Source organism: Ammospiza nelsoni, chromosome 17, assembly GCF_027579445.1.
Source record: "Ammospiza nelsoni isolate bAmmNel1 chromosome 17, bAmmNel1.pri, whole genome shotgun sequence".
NCBI lineage: Eukaryota > Metazoa > Chordata > Aves > Passeriformes > Passerellidae > Ammospiza > Ammospiza nelsoni.
Window position 1 is genome coordinate 6478517 of NC_080649.1, and position 22878 is coordinate 6501394.

Here is a 22878-nt window from a genome sequence, read left to right on the forward strand (position 1 = left end):
AGCATGCTCTGGTCATTGAATGGCTCCTGCCAAAGTTTTGATTTCTTTTTCTGATCAGATGGGCACAAAATTTGGCCCACAAAGCTCAGCCTCTGAGCCACAGAGTTACTACAAAATGCACCTCCTGACAGCTTGATTGTGGTGCTGCTTTTAAATGGGGTTCTGGACAAAATGTAAGAAACATCTTTCATGGTTAGTTTGATGTAAAGCACCTCCTGACATCTGACAAATAGGCAATTCCCAAGGTAAAATTACAGCCATCTACACAGCTCACAGAATACAACAGTGAAGGACATTTGCCATTTAAATCAGCAGGTTTTCCAACATTGTACAATTTCAGGTCTGTATTACCAACACAACCAGTTCTGGGCCAAACTCTATTATTCCTATATATCTCTGTCATTCTATTATGTAGCTTAGTTGTCTAGCAGTTCAGTAAGTACAAAAAAAAACAAGAAAAGAAAAGCATTTCAGCTCTTCAGAATGGGCTATGCTAAAAATTCAGATTTTGTCACTTAAAAAAGTAGTATTTTTGTAATTTCTTGATTACTGAGAGTTTAAGATCTATAAATACATAAATCTTAATCAGTACCTAAATCTAATAAAAGCTAATAAATGAGGCTTAAAAAATTAAAAATAAAGGCAGGAACATATAAGACTCAACACACATTCACTGAACTGTCCTGTCCTATCTCAGAGGACCTGCAGGATTTGGTTTTTTTCCATGTAAGAAGGTGCCAGTAACTTTTACTTTATTTTTTGGCTAATATCAATACTGCACCTATGTACTTTGAATACAAAAGGCTTCCACCTAGCAGATCTACAGCTCCCCACCTCCAAAAATTGTTCCCAAGTCACTTCAGGGAGCAGACAGAACACAATGAACCCCCCTCCATTCCCTTCCTTCACAGACACGACATCCCAAGCCAATCTCTCAAGCCTGAAATGCTTCCACTGCATCAGATCAGATTTATGGAAAAGGAAACTTGTGACAAAGACAGGACTCATTCAGGGGCATTCCCACATAGCTGCCAGGGGTGTGGGACACCTACCAAAGAGCTGGGAAGGGTTGGCATTGGTGGCCTTTTCATAATTAGTCAGTCCCTCATAAATGACCTTCCCAACTGCAGCATAAAGGCACTCCAGCTCTTCGTACTTGGAAGCCACACTTGAGGTACCTGCAGAGTTCAGAGATGTGTTTAGTTTTGGTAACACTACCCACAGAACAGGCAAAGAACAGTTACACTGTCAATGTACGGTCACTAAAACATCACTGCAGTCTTACACTGTCAACAATCTAAGGTGACATAGGCAGATCCTTCATTTATATAAAGCTCTTTATTATACCAGTATGTCTTTGATAATTCACTTCTTCTGAGTAACTCAATTTAATGAGCAGTCTTACATTACTGATTTACTTTTTGATTTACTTTTCTCCAAGAAAGTATTATCTAAATTAGCTTCTGTTAAGACGCAGTGTATTACTTATTGCCTTTCTTTTTTACACATTATCTCCCTTCCTTGTTTCAGCAAAACAGCAAAACTTAATAACTAAAAAATTGCACTTCTGCAGCTGAAAAAAATCTAATTGCAAAAATACATTAAATTTATAGGATGCATTTCTTGAACTAAAGTTATGACAGCCACAGGTTATTAAGTTTTTATGTCAATGGATAATGATGTATTCCACATGATTACTTCTTTCAGCTTTTCCTTTCTTAATCAGAGGTTGAAAGTGTAAGCTAAAATGGACCGTTAAATGCAGGAATCATAAAACAGAATATTAGCACATTCCAAAGAGTGCTTTCATCCCACCCCTCAACCACTTAAGTAATGCAGCAATAAAGGATAAAAGGAGGGAGAAAACACCACTCACTTGGTTCTGTGGGGAAAATTCCCATCAAGCGAGACAGCAAACTGTGGACAGCCCTCAAAACCTTGGTGTTGCCACAGGTCATACAGGCTGCTACTCCTCTTTGGAGGGGCTTGAAGCTGCTCAGGATAGCAGGGGGCTGTAGCACAGTCAGCAGGAAGCTTAAGACCTCTAAGCCAGTGCAAATGTTGGCAAAGTTGGCCTGATTGGGCTGCTCCTAAAGAGAAAGCGCCCCAAAAGGCAATGAGTAAGGGTAAACAGGAATTACACAGATTACTGAACTCAGATCAAATCTTTTAAAACCTACTAAGAAAAAACCCCAAAAAATAAATAAGCCATATCAACCAGTCAGCACTGCAGCTCTACAAACTATAACCACTGCTGCAATTCACACACTTAACAACTTCTTTATTCCACTGCAAAGAAAAAATTAGTACTGCAAAAATCTATTTCCAGATATGACTGGTATTCAATCATCCCACATCCCAGGGAAGCCTGAAGGCCTACAGGACCAGAATGTGACCTACCACAGTCATGAGCAGCTTATCAAACCACTGCAACTTCAGCTCTGACTTGGGCCACATGTCTGGCCTCAAAGCTGTTTTCAGAAGGTTGACACAGCGTCGAGACAGCAACTCCCCAGGGGATCCAGCAGTGTTGGAGTTGTCATTTACCTAGCAATTAATCAGAGTTAACAAAATGACACCCTTTTGGAACCAAGTCATTAATTTATTATTCATTCCATGCAAGTATGTAATTTCTTATTTCTGAAATGGATGAGCTCAAGTAGTTTTATCAGTACAGTCACACAGCATTTAATGCATAAAAAGCTGACAACTAATAGTAAACACCAGAACTGGTGCCTAAATTGCTAGCTAATTAACCCAAATCACCCATCAAAGGTGTATTTAAACAAAAGTTTCATGCTATCCTTTATTACTACAACTCTGAACATACTCAAGATAGTTAATCTTAACTGTTTGCAAGATATCCATAAACATGTGCAGCTCTTTACTCAATTCATTTTTATACTTAAGAGCACATCTATTTTGTGCAATGGACTGTGGGATATAAAATCCCATGCTACTTACCAGCTGAGTCTGCTGGATGAGCAGAAGCCATAAAATTTGCAGCCTGGAGGTACACCCAGATAATTTTTCCCATTCTAGAAAAATTAATTCCCTCCAAATTTGGTGAAAAAACTTTAGATTGACATGCTGCAGGAAAGTAATTCCATGTATAGGATTTTGAAAATATAACTACAATCATTACCCCTAGATACAGTCATTCCCTATAAAACTCTCAAAATATTTTGGGATAAAGTATTCTTGACATTTAACCTAGGCAATAGAACAAGCATACATTGCAGCATCACCCAAATATGTAAATTAATCATGAAAAAGCACAGAAACATTAAAATAATCCAAGCCTAAAAGGACCTGTGTGAAAAGAGGGGTTTATGGGTTTGGCTGCTACTCCACACTGGTATCTGCATATCAGAATAACCACAGTACCTGGCAAGCAATTCTGATCAGGAAATTCACAACAGTGTCTGTGTGCTGCTTGTCAATGGGCTTGGCAAGGAGGGCATCAGCTCCTGGCAGGGACTGGCTCCGTCCAAACACCTGCATGCACACAAAACACAAAAGCCATCAGCCAGACTGAAGGAGGGAAACAACAAGAACAGATTTAAAATACTCGCTAAAGCTAAAACAAATTCAAACTAGGGAGTTTGGAGTCATGTGGAAAAAACAATTACGCTACTTAGAGTCTCTGAACAAATCCTGATTTTCTCTTACAGCACTTATTGCTCCTGTAGCTGTCCTGAATCGTTTTACTTCTTGGCCAGAATCCACAGACAATCCTCTTTTAACAGCAGATGAGGCAGAACTTGCTCCTTCTCCACTTGCACTTGAGTCCATATCTGAATCTGGCTGAAATATCAGCAATGTGCATGTTAAAAAAAAAAGTACATTAAACGGTGGAACAGTTCAATCTTTACCATTTATTTTGATTTCCTACCTGCTGGTCTTTGATTCTTTGCAATTCCCATTTAATAACAACTTCAGCAAGATCCACAGCTAATTTTCTTTGCTCTATTGTAACACTGGGAGTGAAGCCCAGTCTCTGCATGGCACTGACCATATGCTGAACCAAGTGATGTCTCACAGGATAATAAACCTGAAAAAATGGTTTCACAGAAATGTTAGTCATTAACCAGTAACATTCTACACAAAACCTACAAAGTTGAAATAAAGCAAAATTGTAAAACAGTCATCAATTCCAAAGTTTGCTAAACCTGTACTACTTCAAATTTTGCAATATGGAAAATTAACTGGTGCACTGAAAATAGTATTTTGGCTATAACTTTCAGTAGTGACTACTGATTTCATGCATTCAAATGAACATGTTCTTTTTAAGACTCATGGTTTTTCTCAAGGACCAATCAGACTAACTTTTTTTCCAAGCCTTTTAAAGAGCTTCAGCTCACATCTGAGCACACTCATTAGATATTCTTTCAAAAATTTTTGAGGCATCATTCCTGAAAAATGTGTATTAGCTGTCCCTTTGGATAGCATTTTAATACGTGTTTTCAAAAAATGTTCCTATGTTGACATTCTGTACCATTCCCCCATTTGTTCAATGCTTCCCAACATATCCTGGCTACAGATAAAAGTGATCTTGTTAATCCCACAGAATAAATAGAGTCAAACAAAAAAGGACTACTGGAAGATGGCAATGAATGTAGTTCTGCACTTTTTAAAAAGAACTCTTAGAGAATCTTCACAGACCTGTTAAAGAACACTGCTAATGCATGTGCAATGAATTCATGTTGCAGACTCTAACCTGACATTTGGAGTTCTAACTTCAGTCATGACAGAGCTTAATGAATTACTTGCTATTGCTGTTAAACAGTTGTATTCAGCTATAGATAAGTATCTTTACAGACAAATGATGCATTTTGAAGCTAAACCATATAAATCAGATTATGCTGTTTTTCTAATCAAACTGTTTACTTCCTTGATACTGGAGATACAGTGAGTACCAGAGTAACAGCACAAGTACCTTGAAATGTTGCACTATCAAGTGCAAAATATGTACTAGCTGGGGCACTGTATGGCCCTCCTCCACAATGATTTTTCGTGTCCAGTGAGTGAGCATCTGGTGTCCATCCTCCATTCGAGCAGGCACAGCTGGAGTCAGGATAGCCATGGCCTGCCTGACAATGGCCCGGGCTTCCATTGCATGAGCTTTGAGAAGGCTGTGGAAAACCTGAACAGCAGAGCTTCATCAACATCAATACTGCATGCATTTACAAAAACAAAGCATTTATAAAGAAAGGGAAACAACAACACGTTTTCTAAAAAAACATTTTTCTCTAAAGGCCCATAATTTGTTAAAAATACCATGATACATCAGCAGCAGAAGCATAGAGCATATACTTCTGTTTCCTCTACATTCCCTTATCTTCCTCCCTCTCCACTGCCCAATTTGAAGTTTTCCCTTGGTCCCCACATTGAGTCTCAACTGAAGTGTCTGTCTCCTAAATGAACAAACATTCCCAATTTTGCTAATTCAACCAAAACATCTACTTGTCTTACTTACCCTTCCTGCTTCTTTCTATACACTCCTATTCCCAAGCAAATCTGTCTTAAACATTTGGCCTGCTTCTTCTGCATTTGTTTGTGGTGTTTGAGTTACACTCAGCATTCAAAACCACCGTGCAGCTTCTACTCAGAATCTTCCAATAAAAGAAAGCACTCCATAAACTAAACACAAGCCCGTGGTCAATACCTGCAGAACAATCTTCTTGTGAATGGCAAACTTGGCAATGATGTGTGCCAAGAGCAAGTGGCCACTGTACTTGCAGGCTGGGTCCACGCAGGCCTTGGACAGGAGGCAGGGCCAGGCAAAGGTCATCAGGCGCCGCAGTTTGCTGTTCCTGTTCTTGTTGTTGTCGTGGATGTGATGGGGAGCATGCTCCACCAGCAGCGTGGCAAACTGCAGCAGGTAGATCCTCAGAGAATCCAGCATATCAGCCTGCTTTTCTGGATCAAGTACCTAGTTCCAGGCAGGATCAAAGAAGAGAGAATAAAGCTGATAAAAAACTACTTTTATTATTATAAAGGCAAAGTACCAAATTTTTGCTTTTTGAGTGGTTTTTAAGAAGACTAAGAACTAATTATAATTGCTTTCTTGACTCAGTTTAGTACTCACAAAACAACCTCCTGAACTGCGAATCTTTAAATTATGAGAACATCTGGGAACTTCCAAACTGCTAACCTATAAAAAAAAATTAAAACCCCCACCCTCATCTTCAACAACATTTGTTTTATAACCTCTGACTGGTTCCATGAAATAGCAGTGAATTAGAAAGACACTGATGCTGGGTCATGGAAAGCTTTCCTTATAAAAACACTGGGATTATAGCCAAGTAAGGTTCATTTATAAAGGCACATTCCAAATCTGAAAACAGCATAAACTGAAAATTGTAGTCCCATCCTACTGATGACTAATGGATCTCACATTCAACATTATGAAGGAATTCAACATAACAGACCATAATATTCGGAACAGAACAAATAATTCAAAGCAGGATGAAAAGTCAAATGAGAGGACCAACTTTTTGTTTTAATTTTCAAATACTTCAATGTAAACAAAGACTGTTACCTTTGTTATAAAAACACTAGTGATGCTTTCTGGATTATCTCCTTCTGGGTTTGGGGGGCCTAACAGCTGTTCACCTTCTCCTTTTTCAAAACTGTACAAGAAAGCAGGATTCAGGATATGTTGCAGCACCTACAGAACATAAACAAAGCAAGTTTTACTGTACTATTATATTCTTCTAATGGCAGCCAATATTCAAGTACTCCCACATGTAAACCTGCCTGTTGGACACACTCACTGAGTTACAAAAGGAAACTATACATAAAACCCCAAGAAAAAAGACACACGCTGATTTTCCCCCCTCTTTCTTCCTTCCAAGGGCATAGATTCTTAGAAAGTTTAAACTAAAGCAGCCAGCATTGAGCACAAGATGAATTGCTGTCTCTGTTTATTATCGCTCTTCTTCAGGTATGATATTTTCACCTAAATGACTCTGCCAATTATCAAACTCATTGACATTTAAGTAAGGGAGTTTTGTTGCCCTAGCTCCCAAGAAGAAAATTAAACCTAAATACCAGGCTTCTTTGATTTAATTGCTTTAGTTACCTTGGCTTTGAGCTCATCTCCAAAGTTTGGGTCATTCAAGTCTACAAATCGGAAGAACAATGCCCGTTTTTGGGGGATGCTGTAGTTTTTGGGGATCTCTTCTTCCATGTATTCCTTTAAGAAAGTCATATTGCAGAGAAATCGGCCAGTAAAAGCTCGAAGCAACTGGAAGAGTAACTCTATGTCACCATAATTCCTTCTGTGGAAACACATAAAATACAAAGCTTCTGTGACAAAAATACACAAACTACTATGCTGATGAAATTCATCTTTTAAAGGAGCAGAGAAGCAAGAGCAGCCAGTACCACAGGCATGGTTTTAAAGCTAATGGCAGTACTATGAAATATATTACACTTTCTCTTCAACAACTGCAAACCAATTTTAGTAGGCCTATATATCTTTACAATATTTTCAAAATTAAAATTAAAAAAATCCATGCAGGGTCTAGGAACTAAAGATTTTACGTACTTGCAGTAATTCAATAAGCAATAGGCCAACAGCTTGGGCTCCTTCCAGTTTGTTGCAGCCATATTCTCCTTCCTATGTCTCTCCTGAAAAGCTTCACTCACCCAGACACGTTTCAGCTGATTCACCAAGGAGTGTTGATTTGCTAACCAACATTCATCATTCTTAACAATAATACTTATGATCTGTCCAAAGCAAAACAAGACAAATGCACAGTCAACACACAAGAGATCTGTCAGGAGAAACAATGATATATGAGCACTTGCTTAAGGTCAATTAAGGGTGCTAAAATATTCAACAGCAAAACAAAAGAGTGAAATACAACACAGTTTAGATTTTAAAAAATAAATTTATGTTTTGTTGTCATGCTGTCCTCTTGTATCCTACTTGACAAAAAAAAAGCAGAGATAATTTGAGTCTATTTTCCCTTCTCAAAGCAGCTCTGGCTACAAACACTCCACATTTTTACAAGTGTTTTTCTATGAGCTGTAATACACACACACACACTCTCTCTGAGAGCCTGGATGTAAGAGCCTTGTAGCTGAAGAGGTTTCAGCTATCCAGTGCAGAGACAAACAAGACAAATGAGCACCTTGATAGCCTGGAACTGCAGGTCGAGGCGCATGGTGGTGGTGCTGGGGGAGCCAGGTCTCACGGCTGCCTGGGCACCCACAGGCAGCAGCAGGGTGATAAATCGGTTGGGATTAGCTGCCAGGACATCCCGCAGAGGTTTGGCATCTTTATGTTTCAAGAAACTCTGCAAAAGGGGAAGAAATAATTTTAATAACCTTTAAAAGCCAAAATATCAGGCGACTATATCATCCTGTAGTTTTTATATGCCACACTAAAGTTGCAGAGGTTGTATTTCATGGATATAAAAATAACATCTACACTTCAGTAATAGCCTTACATGATCAAACAAATACAAAACCAGAAACAGGAACCTTGCAGTCAAGAGTGAGACCATGATTAAGGACTACAAGGTCATACAAGCAAAAAATATGCAAAAGATGTTCATCAGATTTGTCAAGTTGAGGGTTTTTTGCAGCTCCTCTCCCCACACAGCTTACCATAAACATTCTGCTCCACTGTGGATCATTTAAAGTGGCTTCCATCATGAACAGCTCCACAGTCTGGGATGGATGACGTGTCAAAAACTTTATCAGTGGTTCCCTGAATGGACTGCCAGCCTGAAAAATTTATAAACCTTAAATTAAAAATGCAGAGTATAGAGTATTTCTCACTAATTTACTACCACTCAGAAAAATACATTTGACTTGGCATTTATACAGATGCAAAATGTTCAAAACTTGCATGATGAGAATTTATTGATACTTCCAAAACTTCACTTCTAAGGGTGTAAGGCAAATGTTAATACTTCCTAAAGGCTTGAAGAGCATATTTTAGCATCAAATGTTCTCACACAATATAAAATATTATAATTATCATAGACTAATGTTTAAGACTATAAAGCAAAAAATTTCAGCAGTGTTAACTTCCACTTTTACCTCAATTAACATTGCTCGTTCTGTTTTCATAACAACTTCCAGAAGAGGTTTAACCAGGGTCTGTGGGGCAGCTGGGATCAGATGGAATAAATTTATAATTGCTGAACAAATCTTCATTTCCTACAGGTAAAAAGAAAGACATTTAAATATATATTACTGGCTATAATGTATAAAAACAGTATCACACATCTTACTGCTTTTTTTCCCTCTATATTAGCATAGCCAGCCGCCAAATGCAAAAGGTTAGCATATACACAGCATCTACTTACCATAATGCATGAAAAAATTGCACCTGTGGAAGTCTGCCCTACTCTCTCTGGCAATATCATGGTTTAAATTTTATTTTCCTTGCCAGTAGAGTGGTGTTTTACAGGTAAGAGCTAAACACTGTACTGATACTGCCGATGGGGGAGTTACTGTCTGCTAGAGAGTAACTGCAGAGAGTGCTCAGTGCTATACACCAAGTGGGTCAAGCATCAAACAGCCAGGCCTTCCCTCCTAAACCACTTCTGCTAATCACCCCACACCCCCAGATTACACATGGGGTAATCTGTGTAACCAGCTGTCTGTATCTCACAAAAAGCTGGTTACTGTAAAGTCAGCTCTGTTCTCTCACTAGATATTAAATTCTTCAGAAGTCCAAAATCATTTTACATTTTTTCATTGTGATTTAAATAGAGACTGTATTTCAGCTAGCTAGAGTGTAGATTTCCTTCAGGAAGAAGAGGGAAAGGAAAAAACAAAACAACGAAACCACCCTCACCATCTCTCAAAAACCAAGTTCCAGTATTCAAGATGATTTTATCAAGTGTGTTACATTTTCTCAACTGAATTTAAACACAAAGCATTAGGCTCCACTCCTTTAACCTAATCTGCCCAGACAGACCCCACAGGACCCCTCTCATGGACTGAAGTGTAGGGCTGAGAATATATAAAAACCTTTTGAAACCACTTATGCCTTCACAGAAACTAAATATCCTGCTCTTCCTGGTACAAACATGTTCAACATCGTTAACTGCAACCTGATCAAAACAGCTCTGCACAGATAAACAGAAGACAATTCACAGCACTGCACTCAAAGGCACAATGCACTGTGCCCAAAACACAACGATAAAACTAACAAACCACAAGTTAAAAGAAAAAATAAAAGCAAACAAAACAACAACAAAAGAAACCATGACAACAAAAAAATTTCCTAGTGCCTGCACTGAGTTCTCACCTCTACCCCTTCCGTGGCAGGCTGAACCAAAGCAGAAGTCACAGCATGAAAGGAAAAAGCCCACAAAAATATCAAATAAATGTACAAATCAGCACATGCCATTCTTCAGGCTGCAGTCTAACTTCAGCTCAGTTACTTCCTCATCTCAAACAGAAGGAACAGAGACAATGAGCATCTCACATGCTCCAAATTGCCCTCCAAAGAACTAGGATGAAATTCATTCTTTTTTCTACTTTTACATTGATCAGATATAGCTTGTCAAATATTTAAACTGAATAAAAAAGATAACAGAGATGATTAAGTCAGAGGAAACAACACTATAGCATCTTTGAAGACAAATTTGGCCATCATCTATTACAAAACCATTTTCAGTACTTGAGCTACCAAGCTATGAAGTCTTCTAAACTCCTCCTAGGCTGTGATGCAGAATTTCCACCATGGAAATTTCCACCCTCTCACAAGAGGCACAGCTGGAGGCAACCATCTATTCAAAACTTATTCTTTCAATTACCAGACATGACCTGAAATCCCATGCATTTCCATGGAGAGGCAGGGAAGAGAGGAAGCAAGATTTAAATCAAATATTTTATTCCCTGGACCAATGAATTAGGTTTTAATCACTACTTAATATATTACAGTTTAATTTTTTCATTTCTCTAAACAGCCAGATCACAGCTCAGGATCACAGCAGGACTGCCATAAATTATTTAGGTGAACAAGGGTTAGTTGTTCTGGCATCAGTGTGGATCTTTACAGCAGTCATCACTAGGCAGCATTTCTAACTAATTTTTCAGTTTGCCTGTAGTTACCATTTTCATGTTAAAACTCACTCCAAGACCTTTTAACTATTTTTAAGAGGCTTTTCTGACCAGCCTTTATCTGCACAATGCTGGAGAAGTGCCTGACACCATCATCAAAGGGCACCTTCATCCCACGCAGCTGGAAAAGGATGGAATGCTTGGAACAGCACCAGCACAGGGAGGGCACATCAGGCTTTTCTGGTCACTTCTGTTCTCCACTGAGCATTCAGCAGCTCCTCTACTCAACCACAAAGTCTGAATGATGCAGCCTACTCCCCAACACTGTTTTTAATGAGTGTCTCAGATGCTGGAATCTCACTAGGATCATGAAGAAAGGAGAGAAGTGAAATGCAGCTGCAATAATTGACCACCGGTTTTACCACCCGTTTTCAAACAGCACAACGTAGATACATGAACACAGCCTGCCACAGCAACTGTACAAAGACCAAGCTGCGTGCTCCTGCAGCTTCTTAGAGTTTTTATTTTTAAGGAAACTTTGGAGCAACAACTAGGAAGCAGAAAAGTAATATACAATCAGCTTTGCATTGACACAATTCTACTTGAAATGTTTCCAGACTTCTCTTGTCCCTGAAGATGTGACAGCAGATTCTTTCTCAAGTGTCTGGTGTGCACTCCCCACTCAACTTATCTATCTAAATACATAATTACACAGAAAACATCAACAAAAACCATTAAAATCAGGAGAATTCCCAACTAAATATAACTTAGGGAAAAATAAAAACTGTTCTGGAGGTGCCACATTGTGGTTTAGAAGATTATCACTGCAAAAAGATCTGCAAGATATCTGTAATCATCACATTTGAGGAAAAGGGAATCCCAAAAGTATATGAAGGCCTTAGAACTACTCTGGCATGAAAAAAATGAAGTTAACTGAAGAATGCAATGTTTTAGTTAAAACATAAGAAACCAATCTTATTCTACTTCATTAGAGAACATCTAGGTCTAATATAAAGCAATGACCAAATTCAGATTAAAAGCTCTCTTTGCAAAGACAGGAAAGAAATGAAAAGCCATTAAGCCATTTCCATGTTTTGAGGGAAATAAAAAGCCAATGTAATTTCATTCTAATTTGAGAAACAAAGACATTAATAGAATTCATCCCAGTTTTTCTTAGGTGCAATCATAAATCTCAACACTTAATAAAAGCATTTAGTAAATTATTAATAGAATTGTGAGACCTCTGGTAATGTACAGGAAACTGCACTGAAGCAGGAATTCCCATCAGTATTGCTAAGAGCACACAGTATTGACATTACACTGCACAGTTTTCCATTTATAAAGGAAGTGATCAGCTTCCCATGCTTCTACACTGAGGCCATTAGTTTCACTGGGAGAGGGATTTTAATGTGATCCCAACTAGTAAATATTGAACTTGGTTTAAGTAAATTAAATTTTAAATTAACTGGGATTACGTTATCATTATGTATAATTTTCAGAAGACTATATTATGAACCTCAAACATATCAATGAAAAATGGGGGATTATGCTGCTGAGCTCATCAGCCATTCCAGTGAACAGATTTCTAAGCAGAAAATCCTGAGGGGGGAAAAGAAAAACAAATGCTTGAGCTGCTCCCACTCTAACCTAGAACAGTCTCTAAAGTAACCATTGTCAGCAGATAAGAAGCTCCTCTTCCTGAGACTTCTAACAGATATTCAATATTCTACATTTAATCCAACAAGTCTGTTAGCTTGTAACAAAGCATCGGTGTGTAATCAGTTATGGCAGCATTTACAACTCAATGAGTTCTTTAATTCCAAAACATTAATACTATTTATTTCTTTTCTTCTCACACAAAAGCATTCATTAACTTACATTGCCATCACTCCGTTGTCCACCTTTGTGTGTAATAACTACAACTTCCATCCATTTACGCAGGTGTTGCTACAAAGAAAGGATAATTACCATTATTCTTCTAATTAGACTGTTCCATTGTAGCATATGCTACAAGAGACAATATAGAGGCAGAAATAATTCTTTGAAGGAAACAAAGGGAAGAATTATCAGTTATTTTCATTCCCTCAAGTTGAAAAGTTTGCTGTTGCTAGAAGTCCTCTCCATATTCAAGAAAGCAGGGATTATAAGTACATACATATATAAAAAAATCAGATAGTCTTACACTCTGATGACTTGCTTGATGTGTATGCATTTAAATATTCATGCAAAGGGGATAAAGAATTCACATATTCAGTTTGAACACTGCAAATAAACAGAGCAATACCTCCCAAAATTTTATAAATCAAGAAAGCACCAAAACAGATTAAGTGCATTGAGAAGTAAAATTGTTAAAGGTGCAAGTAGCACCTTGCTTAAAGATAAATTTGTCCAAACAAACCTTAGCAAAACTAGTTATGTCTTCACTAAAAAATAAAATCTCTTAACTTGGTTGTTTAGAAGCCTTTAGAAATTTACTCAAAATATTTAAAGAAATTGGAGCTTTTTATTAATTGTGAAACAAAAATCTTTTACTTCCAACATACACTGAGCCACTGCTGAACTTCTTTGATTTTTCACCAATAAGAATAGTGGCTAGAAGAAAATTTATTCTGGAAGAGCTAAAATAAAAACTTGGATGGTCTTACCATCATCTGATCACAGAATTTATCATTGAAAGAGTTTGGGAAAAGCCTGGTGACTGAGGTCAGGCGGTTCACAACGTTGAGGGTCAGACTCCGATAGTCCCCCAGCATCATCAGCAATGGCCTCATGTGGGTATGGATTTGATCAACTTCTATGGTAGCTCCTTCCAAGAACTACAGGAGAGTGCACAATTAAGATACAGGTGGAGAGGGACATGACTTTTGTGCAAGCATTTTTCTTAAAATAGATTCAGCTGACTGGATTTTTCTTCTTTTATTTTGTTCCTTCAGTACAATAGTTCAAGCAGCATCTACTGCTGGAAATTGACACAGTGACAAGATGGATTTGGGAAGCACTCAGGTATTTCTGACACACAGCAGGACATTTCATAAAATAATCAAGTAGGAGATTCTAATTACAGACAGACTGAAAAACTGTTACAGCTATAAATTAAATACATAGCTATGAACAAATTACATAGCCACTATATTAAGAACTGCCTGTGAATCTGGCTGAAGGCAGTAGAGCAAATTTCTGTATTACAATCTGCATGCGTCCTGAGCAACAGAAAAGGTCAAAAGAGCTTGGCTGCAAGCAGCCAGAGAGAATATTTCCTGTCATAACCAAATATCCTGTGGGCATGAGTTTATCCCAGGAGAAAAACAATCAGACAAATCTGATGTATAGGTCAGAACAACCCTTATTTACCTCTCAACCCAACTGTGCTGTTAACAAGCCATAAATGATAAGTTCATTCCCTCTCATGACCACAGTGACATGAAAAGTCACACAACCTCTGGCCAGTCAATGGCACAAACAAATGCAAACCACCAGTATTACTGCAGTTGCATTCTCTAGTCCATGTCAGCCCATCTACACAGCATTACAAAGAGGCTCTAAGTAATTTCATTAGCTTTTTTCTTTTCATTTAAAAGAATGGAATTAAAATCTTACTGAATCAGGATTAGGCACAGCTATTGAACAACAAATCATGTCCCCGTTCTTCCAGCCTTTACAGAGGATAATGTAGCATCCACAGGTCAGACAGGGCAGGGTCAGGCAAGGGCACTAATTCTGACCTCAAACAGGACAGCCAGGACTCTTGTTCCTTAAGGTAACCATCACACTGTGATGCAGGTCTAACTCTGCTGTCTAAAACCAACTATGGGATCTCCACCACTTCTTTTAGAAACACAGACAAAACAAATTTTACAATAAAGACAAGCCTGCACATTTGCAAAACAGCTGAAAAGGACTGAAGCTATTTAGAAGACTCATTTACAAAGACCTGTCCAACAGAAAGAGGGAAAGACTGCACAGAAAGACTGTAAGATTTACCATGATCCTTATCCAAGAGCTTATAATTCTTAATTGCAACCTGGATAATTCTTTATTACAAAATCCAAATCCCAAACAAACACATCTGACAAGAACTTTTATCAGCATCACTAACATAAACTGAAAAGAGCAATATTTCCTGTAGAGAACTTTCCCAAGAAATCTTGTACCAAGGAAGTAAAGCAGAGAGAACAATGACCTCAAAAGGAATGTTGTTTTAATACAGTCACCTTTCTCATGCATGCTTCTCCTGCCTCCTGCAGCTCGTTATTTGTTGAATTCAGTGCCTTGAAAAGTGCAGCAATGATTTTCTCTCTTGACTGAGGCAAGTAATTGCAGGCAGCTAGAGCATCTGCAAATATCAAAGTAAATTTGTTCTCTTTGTTAATTCAATTTCAAAGGAGAGGAGAAAATAAACCCTAATTCTACACTGCTTCTCTTATAGTTTCTTTTTATGTCATCTCACATTGCAGACAGCTAAAGTACTGTATGCATTGCCAAAATCAACAGGCATCATAAAACAGTAAAAGAAAGAGAATTCTATTAACATTCCATAGTTTTCCTAATGCTTTATAACATAATTAATCTTAAAATATTTTGGGTTCCTTTCAGAAAACTGAATTCTAGTCATTAAGAAGGCAGCAATACTTTCCCATTATTCTCTCCATTAAACTGTAACCTCAGGAGAGCAGTCATCAGTCTTCCAGTGCTGAGGTTTTCTGCTGATCTCAGGAAGCAGACTGCCCATTGCTCACAAGGACACTGAACTGCATCAAACCTTGTTTAGGAGGTTTTACTTACTTAAGGCTGCAATTCGAAGAGGTACAAGTGATGGAAGACTTTTGTAGCAAGGTAGTTTCATTAGGGCAGCATCTTCAGCCTCACACAAATTCAGTAACTAGGAAAAAAATAAACAGTCATTTTAATATTGCTACTCACATTTGAAACACCACTATCTCACCCCCACCTTTACAGCCAGCTTTTCATCCACAGCAATTTGTTTTTGTCTTAACTCAAAACCAGAGGATCTTCTGCATTGACTGCTGCAGGCAAAGCACACTTCACTTGATGTTTCAAAAGGGAAATTCTTGCGTTTCAGTCAAAGTTTAAAATGCACAAAGAAAAATATGTATTTTTAACAATGAAAGTACTCATGTCATCATACAGAAGCATCTACATTCAAAGATGAGAACATAAAAACAAAGTACCTCTGTGTAGAAAACCTTGTGTTCCACAACATTCAGATCCATTGTAAACAATCTGGGCTGCAGGGTTGTGCAAAATGTATTTCCCTCCATCAGGCCAATCTGGGCATTTGCAGGTTGGTGCCGCAGCAAATGCTTTTTAGGGGGAACCATGTCCTGGAGTACCTACATGATGGAATTTAGATTACTGAATTAGCAGCTATTGAAATCAGCCCACAGACCCAGCCACTGAGAAGACACCATTAGTCATGGCTCTAGGTTTCTATCCATTTTCTATTGTGGCTCCAGATGTGTCTTGAAAAGAAATTAAGCAAGAGGAAAAGTAATTCTCTGAATTACTTTGATTCACAGTCAGTTCACAAATCAGTGCAGCAGCTATAATTAATACATATTCTCTGTGAACAGATCTGTGATATTTAATAACTTCACACAACATCATGAACAACAAAGAAATTCATAGAGTGAAGCATTTCAAACAGTCAAGAAACAAGAATATTTTAAGCTCCTAAAGCATCAGAAGACCAAAAAAGTTTGTGTAACTTCTTTCCATTCCATCAACTTTCCACTTTCCTCATTAAACAGCTTTAGCAAAGTAAGATACCAATTAGGGAATTTCTCAGCATAATCTGGAATGTTGTCATGGCCCTTAAGACTTACGTGCATTCAATTATCTTCCAAAAGACCAAACAATATCACTTTTAAGGAGTATCCAGCCAAAAGTTATTTCAACCAGCTTTGAAGTTTATAGTCTCTTTCTGGATAAGGAAAGGCATATCAATAATGCCACATATTTAGAGAATAACAAAACTGAGTGTCAAAATGTAGTGCCTATACGGCCTAGCCTATGTCTGATTGGTGGCAGGATGAGCAGACCATAATTTAAGGAAGTAAATCAACCTGAAGACAGTAGAAATACAGGCTAAGAGTCAGGCAGAGCCTGTATGAATCTCTGTAGTGCTTTAGCCATTGTGTATGTTTGAACAACAAAAGTTAGCAAATGACAAACATATGCCATCAAAGCACTATGAACTTAATTCATTAGCGTGCAAAAACATACCAAGAAAACATTTCTGCAAATCCAAACTGGAAAACAACTTTAAGCTCCAGTTCAGTGAATATTTCTGCTTACCTCTTTATGTGGCTCCATGATGACTGTGACACTTTTGCCAGTGACCTGTGCAAGCACCTGCAGGGAATGCATGGCTTGTTTTCTCACAGTGGAGTTTGGAGAGGTCACTTCTCGAACAAGGTCATGTGTGACATGATGGAAAGACTTTTCCTGTGCTGCAAGGATTTCTTCTGTTTTTTCTTCATCTTTTAAAGGAGTTGCACATCTAATCAAGAGCTGTTCTAATGTGGTCTTTGCCATAGCAACTGCTCCATTGGAAACCTGAGGCATCAGAGATAATTTTATCAGCTAAGTACAGAACAAAGATCACAAATCTACGCATTACTCATCAACTTAGAATTTGATTTTGATGAATCCTGTGATTTTGATTTCCAACTAAGCTTAGTGATTCTCTGATAAGTGACAGTGAATCTGTGTTCTTTTGTGATCTACATGTGGCCTGTACATTTCTACTCTGAAAGCAGCAAGTGTAAGCTCAAAAACTTCAGCAAAGTTATGTGGAAAAATCTGACCTCATTCCTAACTTCAGATCTTGGTTTGAGTTAAAATAACTAGAATTCCCTAACTCTTGCAGGTAAAATGCATTCTGCAATTCAGCAAAATCAGGATTACTAAGAGTTCAACCTGTGTGAATTTAAGGCCAGAAATTTTCCCCACACTATTTGATGAAATTCATTCATGACATACCTCTCCAGTTAGGTCCATCATAACAAAGAGAAGTGCCTTCAGGAAAGTCTGCTGGTTCTGGAGGACCCAGATCAGTGGCAGCCGTTCCATAAGAAATTTAATGGACACAACACCTCCTAGTTTAGCATACCAAGCTTGTTCATAGCAGCAAGCACATAAACGTTCCACAATGTATGAAAACAAGGGAAGCTGACAAGCCTGGAAACAAAGAAATTGATCAGTTTCCTTTCCTCAGCTTACTGATAGCCTCCAAAATTTTAGAAGCAAAATGGCATTGGCTGAAACTCAATCATTTCAATACACTTTAAAAAATCTTACCCTTTCCTTTGAACCCAAGATGATGCTTGCAACATCAAATATCACTGCTAGGGCCACCTCTCCTATCTTGCAGAGCTCCTTTTCCTCATATGCCATGCAGATGGCTATGGCATCAATAAGCACCAAGGGATCCATGCCTTTGGACCCATTTTCTTCACTGTGAAACATGGCTGTGCTAGGCTGGCTCCCAACCTGATAGCACTGCAGCAAGAAAGGACCTGGAATTTGTAACAGAGAATGGGGGGGAGGGGAAATAAAACAATGGATATTTCAATATGAATAGTCTTTTAATTAGATTTTACTACTCCTCGGACTAGCTGATGGCAAAACCAGTAAACCCTGTGCCTATTTGCATATAAATGGATTGTAAGGCATCCATCACTCCTAGAAGAAAAAAAGATTACATCTACTTGAATATCTTCTTCTATGCACTAGACTATGCACTGCAAGAAGATTAATTAAAACTGAGGAGCCATAAAAATCCCAGTTACATTAATGTGATAATGAAGAGTGATGTGGTCATAATATGCTTTTTAGCAAATTACTTGTCATACAGCCCAAACAAAAAGTTTTCTTCTTGGATATAAGACACTGCAATGCTCCAACATTTACTTAGTTCCCCTAAAGGTCCTTCAAAACCACAACTGGAAACAACCTAATTAAAGACCATCTGCAAATAGTACTGTGAGTATTAAGTTACACAAATGCTCTGGAACTGTATAAGGTGTTCCATGCTGCAGTTATTTCATTGCTGTAGCATTTACAGAGCATTATTAGGTGACTGATTGCTTTCTAAAATTTGTTTAATAATTCCCACTGCTCCAAAGAATTAAAATAAAATTCCAGTGTAGTTACCCAGAAGCAAGTGCAATATTGTGATTTTAGTATGTAAAAGCACTCAGCTGTGCCCAGCTCCCCTGGACTCCCAGAGCCGTGTCCCCTCACTCACTGCACTGTGCGTTCAAGCACGGAGCTGTGCTCTCCAGGACACCCAGAGCTGTGTCCCCTCATTCACTGCACTGTGAGTAAAAGCAGCGAGCTGTGCTGTGTCCCCTCACTCACCACACTGTGTGTACAAGCACTGAGCTGTGCCCAGCTCCCCTGGACTCCCAGAGCTGTGTCCCCCTCACTCACCACACTGTGTGTAACAGCACTGAGCTGTGCCCAGCTCCCCTGGACTCCCAGAGCTGTGTCCCCTTACTCACTGCAGTGTGTGTACAAGCACTGAGCTGTGCTCCCCTGGACTCCCAGAGCTGTGTCCCCCTCACTCACCACACTGTGTGTAACAGCACTGAGCTGTGCCCAGCTCCCCTGGACTCCCAGAGCTGTGTCCCCTTACTCACTGCAGTGTGTGTACAAGCACTGAGCTGTGCTCCCCTGGACTCCCAGAGCTGTGTCCCCCTCACTCACCACACTGTGTGTAACAGCACTGAGCTGTGCCCAGCTCCCCTGGACTCCCAGAGCTGTGTCCCCTTACTCACTGCAGTGTGTGTACAAGCACTGAGCTGTGCCCAGCTCCCCTGGACTCCCAGAGCTGTGTCCCTCACTCACTGCACTGTGTGTAACAGCACTGAGCTGTGCTCCCCTGGACTCCCAGAGCTGTGTCCCCCTCACTCACTGCACTGTGTGTAACAGCACTGAGCTGTGCTCCCCTGGACTCCCAGAGCTGTGTCCCCCTCACTCACTGCACTGTGTGTAACAGCACTGAGCTGTGCCCAGCTCCCCTGGACTCCCAGAGCTGTGTCCCCTCACTCACCACACTGTGTGTACAAGCACCGAGCTGTGCCCAGCTCCCCTGGACTCCCAGAGCTGTGTCCCTCACTCACTGCACTGTGTGTAACAGCACTGAGCTGTGCTCCCCTGGACCCCCAGAGCTGTGTCCCTCACTCACCGCACTGCTGAGCCACGGCCACCATGGTGTAGTGGCGGATGAGGCTGGCCACGAAGGGCAGGGCGCTGGGCCGCAGGTCCTTGATGACGGCCGACATGAAGGCCCCGGTCAGGGCCTGCTCGAAGGTCTTGCGCGCCGGCGTGTCCTGGGCCTTGTAGCGGTGCGAGATGATCACGCTGGGGATGGACTTCTCTGTGAAGCTGGAACACAAGGTTGCGTTCAACAGAACCCTGAACTACAGCACCCCCCAGCTCAAAGTTCATTCAAAGTTTGCTCTCCATATCCAACTCTTTCTCCAACTCCTGTTTTCCCCTCATTTTGATAGAGTTAGACCAGTCCGCTCAGCGCGAATTAATTTTGTCAGCCACTGGTCTCCAGCATGATGGATAGCTCAATTTCATCAGGAACATTTAAAGCCAGTGATTCAGAAGAAGCCACGTATATACAATAATAGGTATACAGGCATCACACTGCAGCTCAATTACAGAATGTCATTTTCAATATTTTGACATTTTTCCCTTTTTTAAAATGACATTTGATTTTAATCTTGAATGATTGAAACATTTTTTATCAAATCACTGCCCAACAAAACTTATTCATTGCAAAGCTATATTTATGTCAAGTCTAACAAGCCCAAACTGTGAAAGCTACTATGCTCTTTAGCTACAGTTACTACATTGCAAGAGTCAAAGTCAGCCCACACTTCTTGGGCAAAGATGTTAAAGTTGTCTAAAAGCAATACACTCGTGAAATATCAATGACTAAAACTGAAAAATATGTAAGAAAAGCTCTAATAAAAGGCTCCCACACCAAGATAAACAGAGGCTGTGTGTGACTATGCCATAGCTTAGTCACTAAATGAAGCTGAATTTTGTCTTTCACTTTAGTAAAAGCCTAGATGTACATACAAAATGTCACAATCTAAATTAATCTCTAAAATACAATTAAGCACCAGAATATTCCATTTATTTAAATAAATGAAACTAAAATTAATCACATTGATCATATGTAATAGATTATACAAAGGATTGTAATTAGGGGAAGAAAATTAAGCTGTGAAACATTAACATGTCACTGGCATTAAAAAACATGCTAACAAAACTCCTTTTCACCAGCAGCCAAAAACCCCATGAATAGCATAGACTAATCACTGTCTCTAAACTAGATTGCTCCAAAGACACCATAAATCTTACATACACATTTACTTTTAAAGAATTGTCATACTTGGGGTGTGCAAGGAGCTGGTACAATGCATGTTTGTTATCATCCAGGCTCATCATGGCCACCAGGAAGCACTTGATGACCTCCCAGGCCTGCCTGCGGTAATAGGGCTCCGTGTTGGCGCTCTTCAGACAGTCCAGGGCTGTCTCAATGGCCTGCAACAGAACAACAGAACCCACACACTCCTTACTCTTGGCTTTCACCATAAGGTCATTAATCAAGGGAATGGAATCATTAATATATATTAAAAGTAGCTTTCAAAGTAGGCACAGACTGGTGTGCCCGAGTTAGGAAATGCGGAGAGGGTCTGAGAGCATGGCTTGAAAACACCATGGTATTTTCTGAGCTTTTGTACTTGCTAAGTTTCATGGCAGACACATTTACCTCCATGGTCAGAAAGCATTTCAAGCTATGAGTGAAATAAACCTTCACTGTGTCCCTCCCCTTTCCCAAAAAGAAATTTTCCTTGTCTTCCCTTCAGCAATAATTGCTGTGTCAAATCCCTTTATACTGTATGTATACAATGCATTTATACCCATACATAAATGGTACCTTTCCATGCATGATGAAACGTCCCTGTAAGCAACTTCTGAACACCACTTATTTAATGGAAATAGTACTCTTCCTTTGCAAGATTTAATACATTTGAGAATAATTCAAATCAATCTTTTAAGACATGAAGATGATTAAAAAAGGGGAGTACATCTCTTTGAGAAATTTTTATTTTGTGCTTATGTATATGGAGATAATACATAAAAGCACAACTGCCTAATTTCTATCCTTTTCCCACAAAAGACAGGACGATAAATGTGATGGGCATTAAGTAAAAAAAAAAATGCAAAAATTGTAAAAATTGTTCTGGAGTGCATGAAAAAAGAAATTATCAACTGCAAGTTAAATCTAACCATCCATGCTTAATAAGTTTATGCAGAAAAAGCCCCTGCTACAAAGTGGGCATTTTCCTTCCTTGGTATTTCCACTTACTTAACTTATCATCCCAAGTTTTTATCACAGCATCTCAATGAAAAGAAAAATAAGTTCTGGACAGACCACAAAAGTCTACCAGGGCACTAAAAGAAAACAATGATTTCTTGTTTTCAATTTATTCCACCTTTTTTTTCTTTGTACTTTGACATTTCCTTTTCATAGATACAAAGTCTTCAGCAGATAACACTTTCTTGGTCAACACTGAGCAGCTGCAGATTGCTCCATATCAACGTTAGATGCTCAAATCTTTTGGAAAATTAAGTTTGAATTAAACCTGGCAGGACAGGTGAATGTCAGCAACTACAGTATTTATATGTAGTCAATTCATCGGCTTCAGTACAGTGGAGAAATCAGTAATCTGCATTTTAAGAATCACTTTTCCAAGCTATTTTTAAGCCTGTTGGCTGGATGGAGCCAGAGAG

General features: G+C 39.1%; 1 protein-coding gene across 1 annotated transcript in view; it reads right to left on the reverse strand.

The window, feature by feature from the left end:
• The window catches only part of TRRAP (transformation/transcription domain associated protein), a 75420-nt gene that overhangs the window by 36080 nt on the left and 16462 nt on the right, over nucleotides 1-22878 (reverse strand). Inside the window, exons 23-46 of the mRNA XM_059484358.1 lie at nucleotides 21446-21624; nucleotides 20249-20448; nucleotides 18358-18575; nucleotides 18040-18237; nucleotides 17353-17613; nucleotides 16227-16388; nucleotides 15820-15916; nucleotides 15249-15370; nucleotides 13683-13853; nucleotides 12916-12984; nucleotides 9061-9180; nucleotides 8623-8742; nucleotides 8145-8309; nucleotides 7556-7737; nucleotides 7088-7286; nucleotides 6545-6673; nucleotides 5669-5935; nucleotides 4940-5146; nucleotides 3896-4054; nucleotides 3673-3807; nucleotides 3388-3498; nucleotides 2401-2547; nucleotides 1877-2090; nucleotides 1053-1178 (exon numbers count right to left, since the gene is read on the reverse strand). Coding sequence (XP_059340341.1) covers nucleotides 1053-1178; nucleotides 1877-2090; nucleotides 2401-2547; nucleotides 3388-3498; nucleotides 3673-3807; nucleotides 3896-4054; nucleotides 4940-5146; nucleotides 5669-5935; nucleotides 6545-6673; nucleotides 7088-7286; nucleotides 7556-7737; nucleotides 8145-8309; nucleotides 8623-8742; nucleotides 9061-9180; nucleotides 12916-12984; nucleotides 13683-13853; nucleotides 15249-15370; nucleotides 15820-15916; nucleotides 16227-16388; nucleotides 17353-17613; nucleotides 18040-18237; nucleotides 18358-18575; nucleotides 20249-20448; nucleotides 21446-21624 — 3958 coding nt within the window. The remainder of the gene's footprint in view (nucleotides 1-1052; nucleotides 1179-1876; nucleotides 2091-2400; nucleotides 2548-3387; nucleotides 3499-3672; nucleotides 3808-3895; nucleotides 4055-4939; nucleotides 5147-5668; nucleotides 5936-6544; nucleotides 6674-7087; nucleotides 7287-7555; nucleotides 7738-8144; nucleotides 8310-8622; nucleotides 8743-9060; nucleotides 9181-12915; nucleotides 12985-13682; nucleotides 13854-15248; nucleotides 15371-15819; nucleotides 15917-16226; nucleotides 16389-17352; nucleotides 17614-18039; nucleotides 18238-18357; nucleotides 18576-20248; nucleotides 20449-21445; nucleotides 21625-22878) is intronic.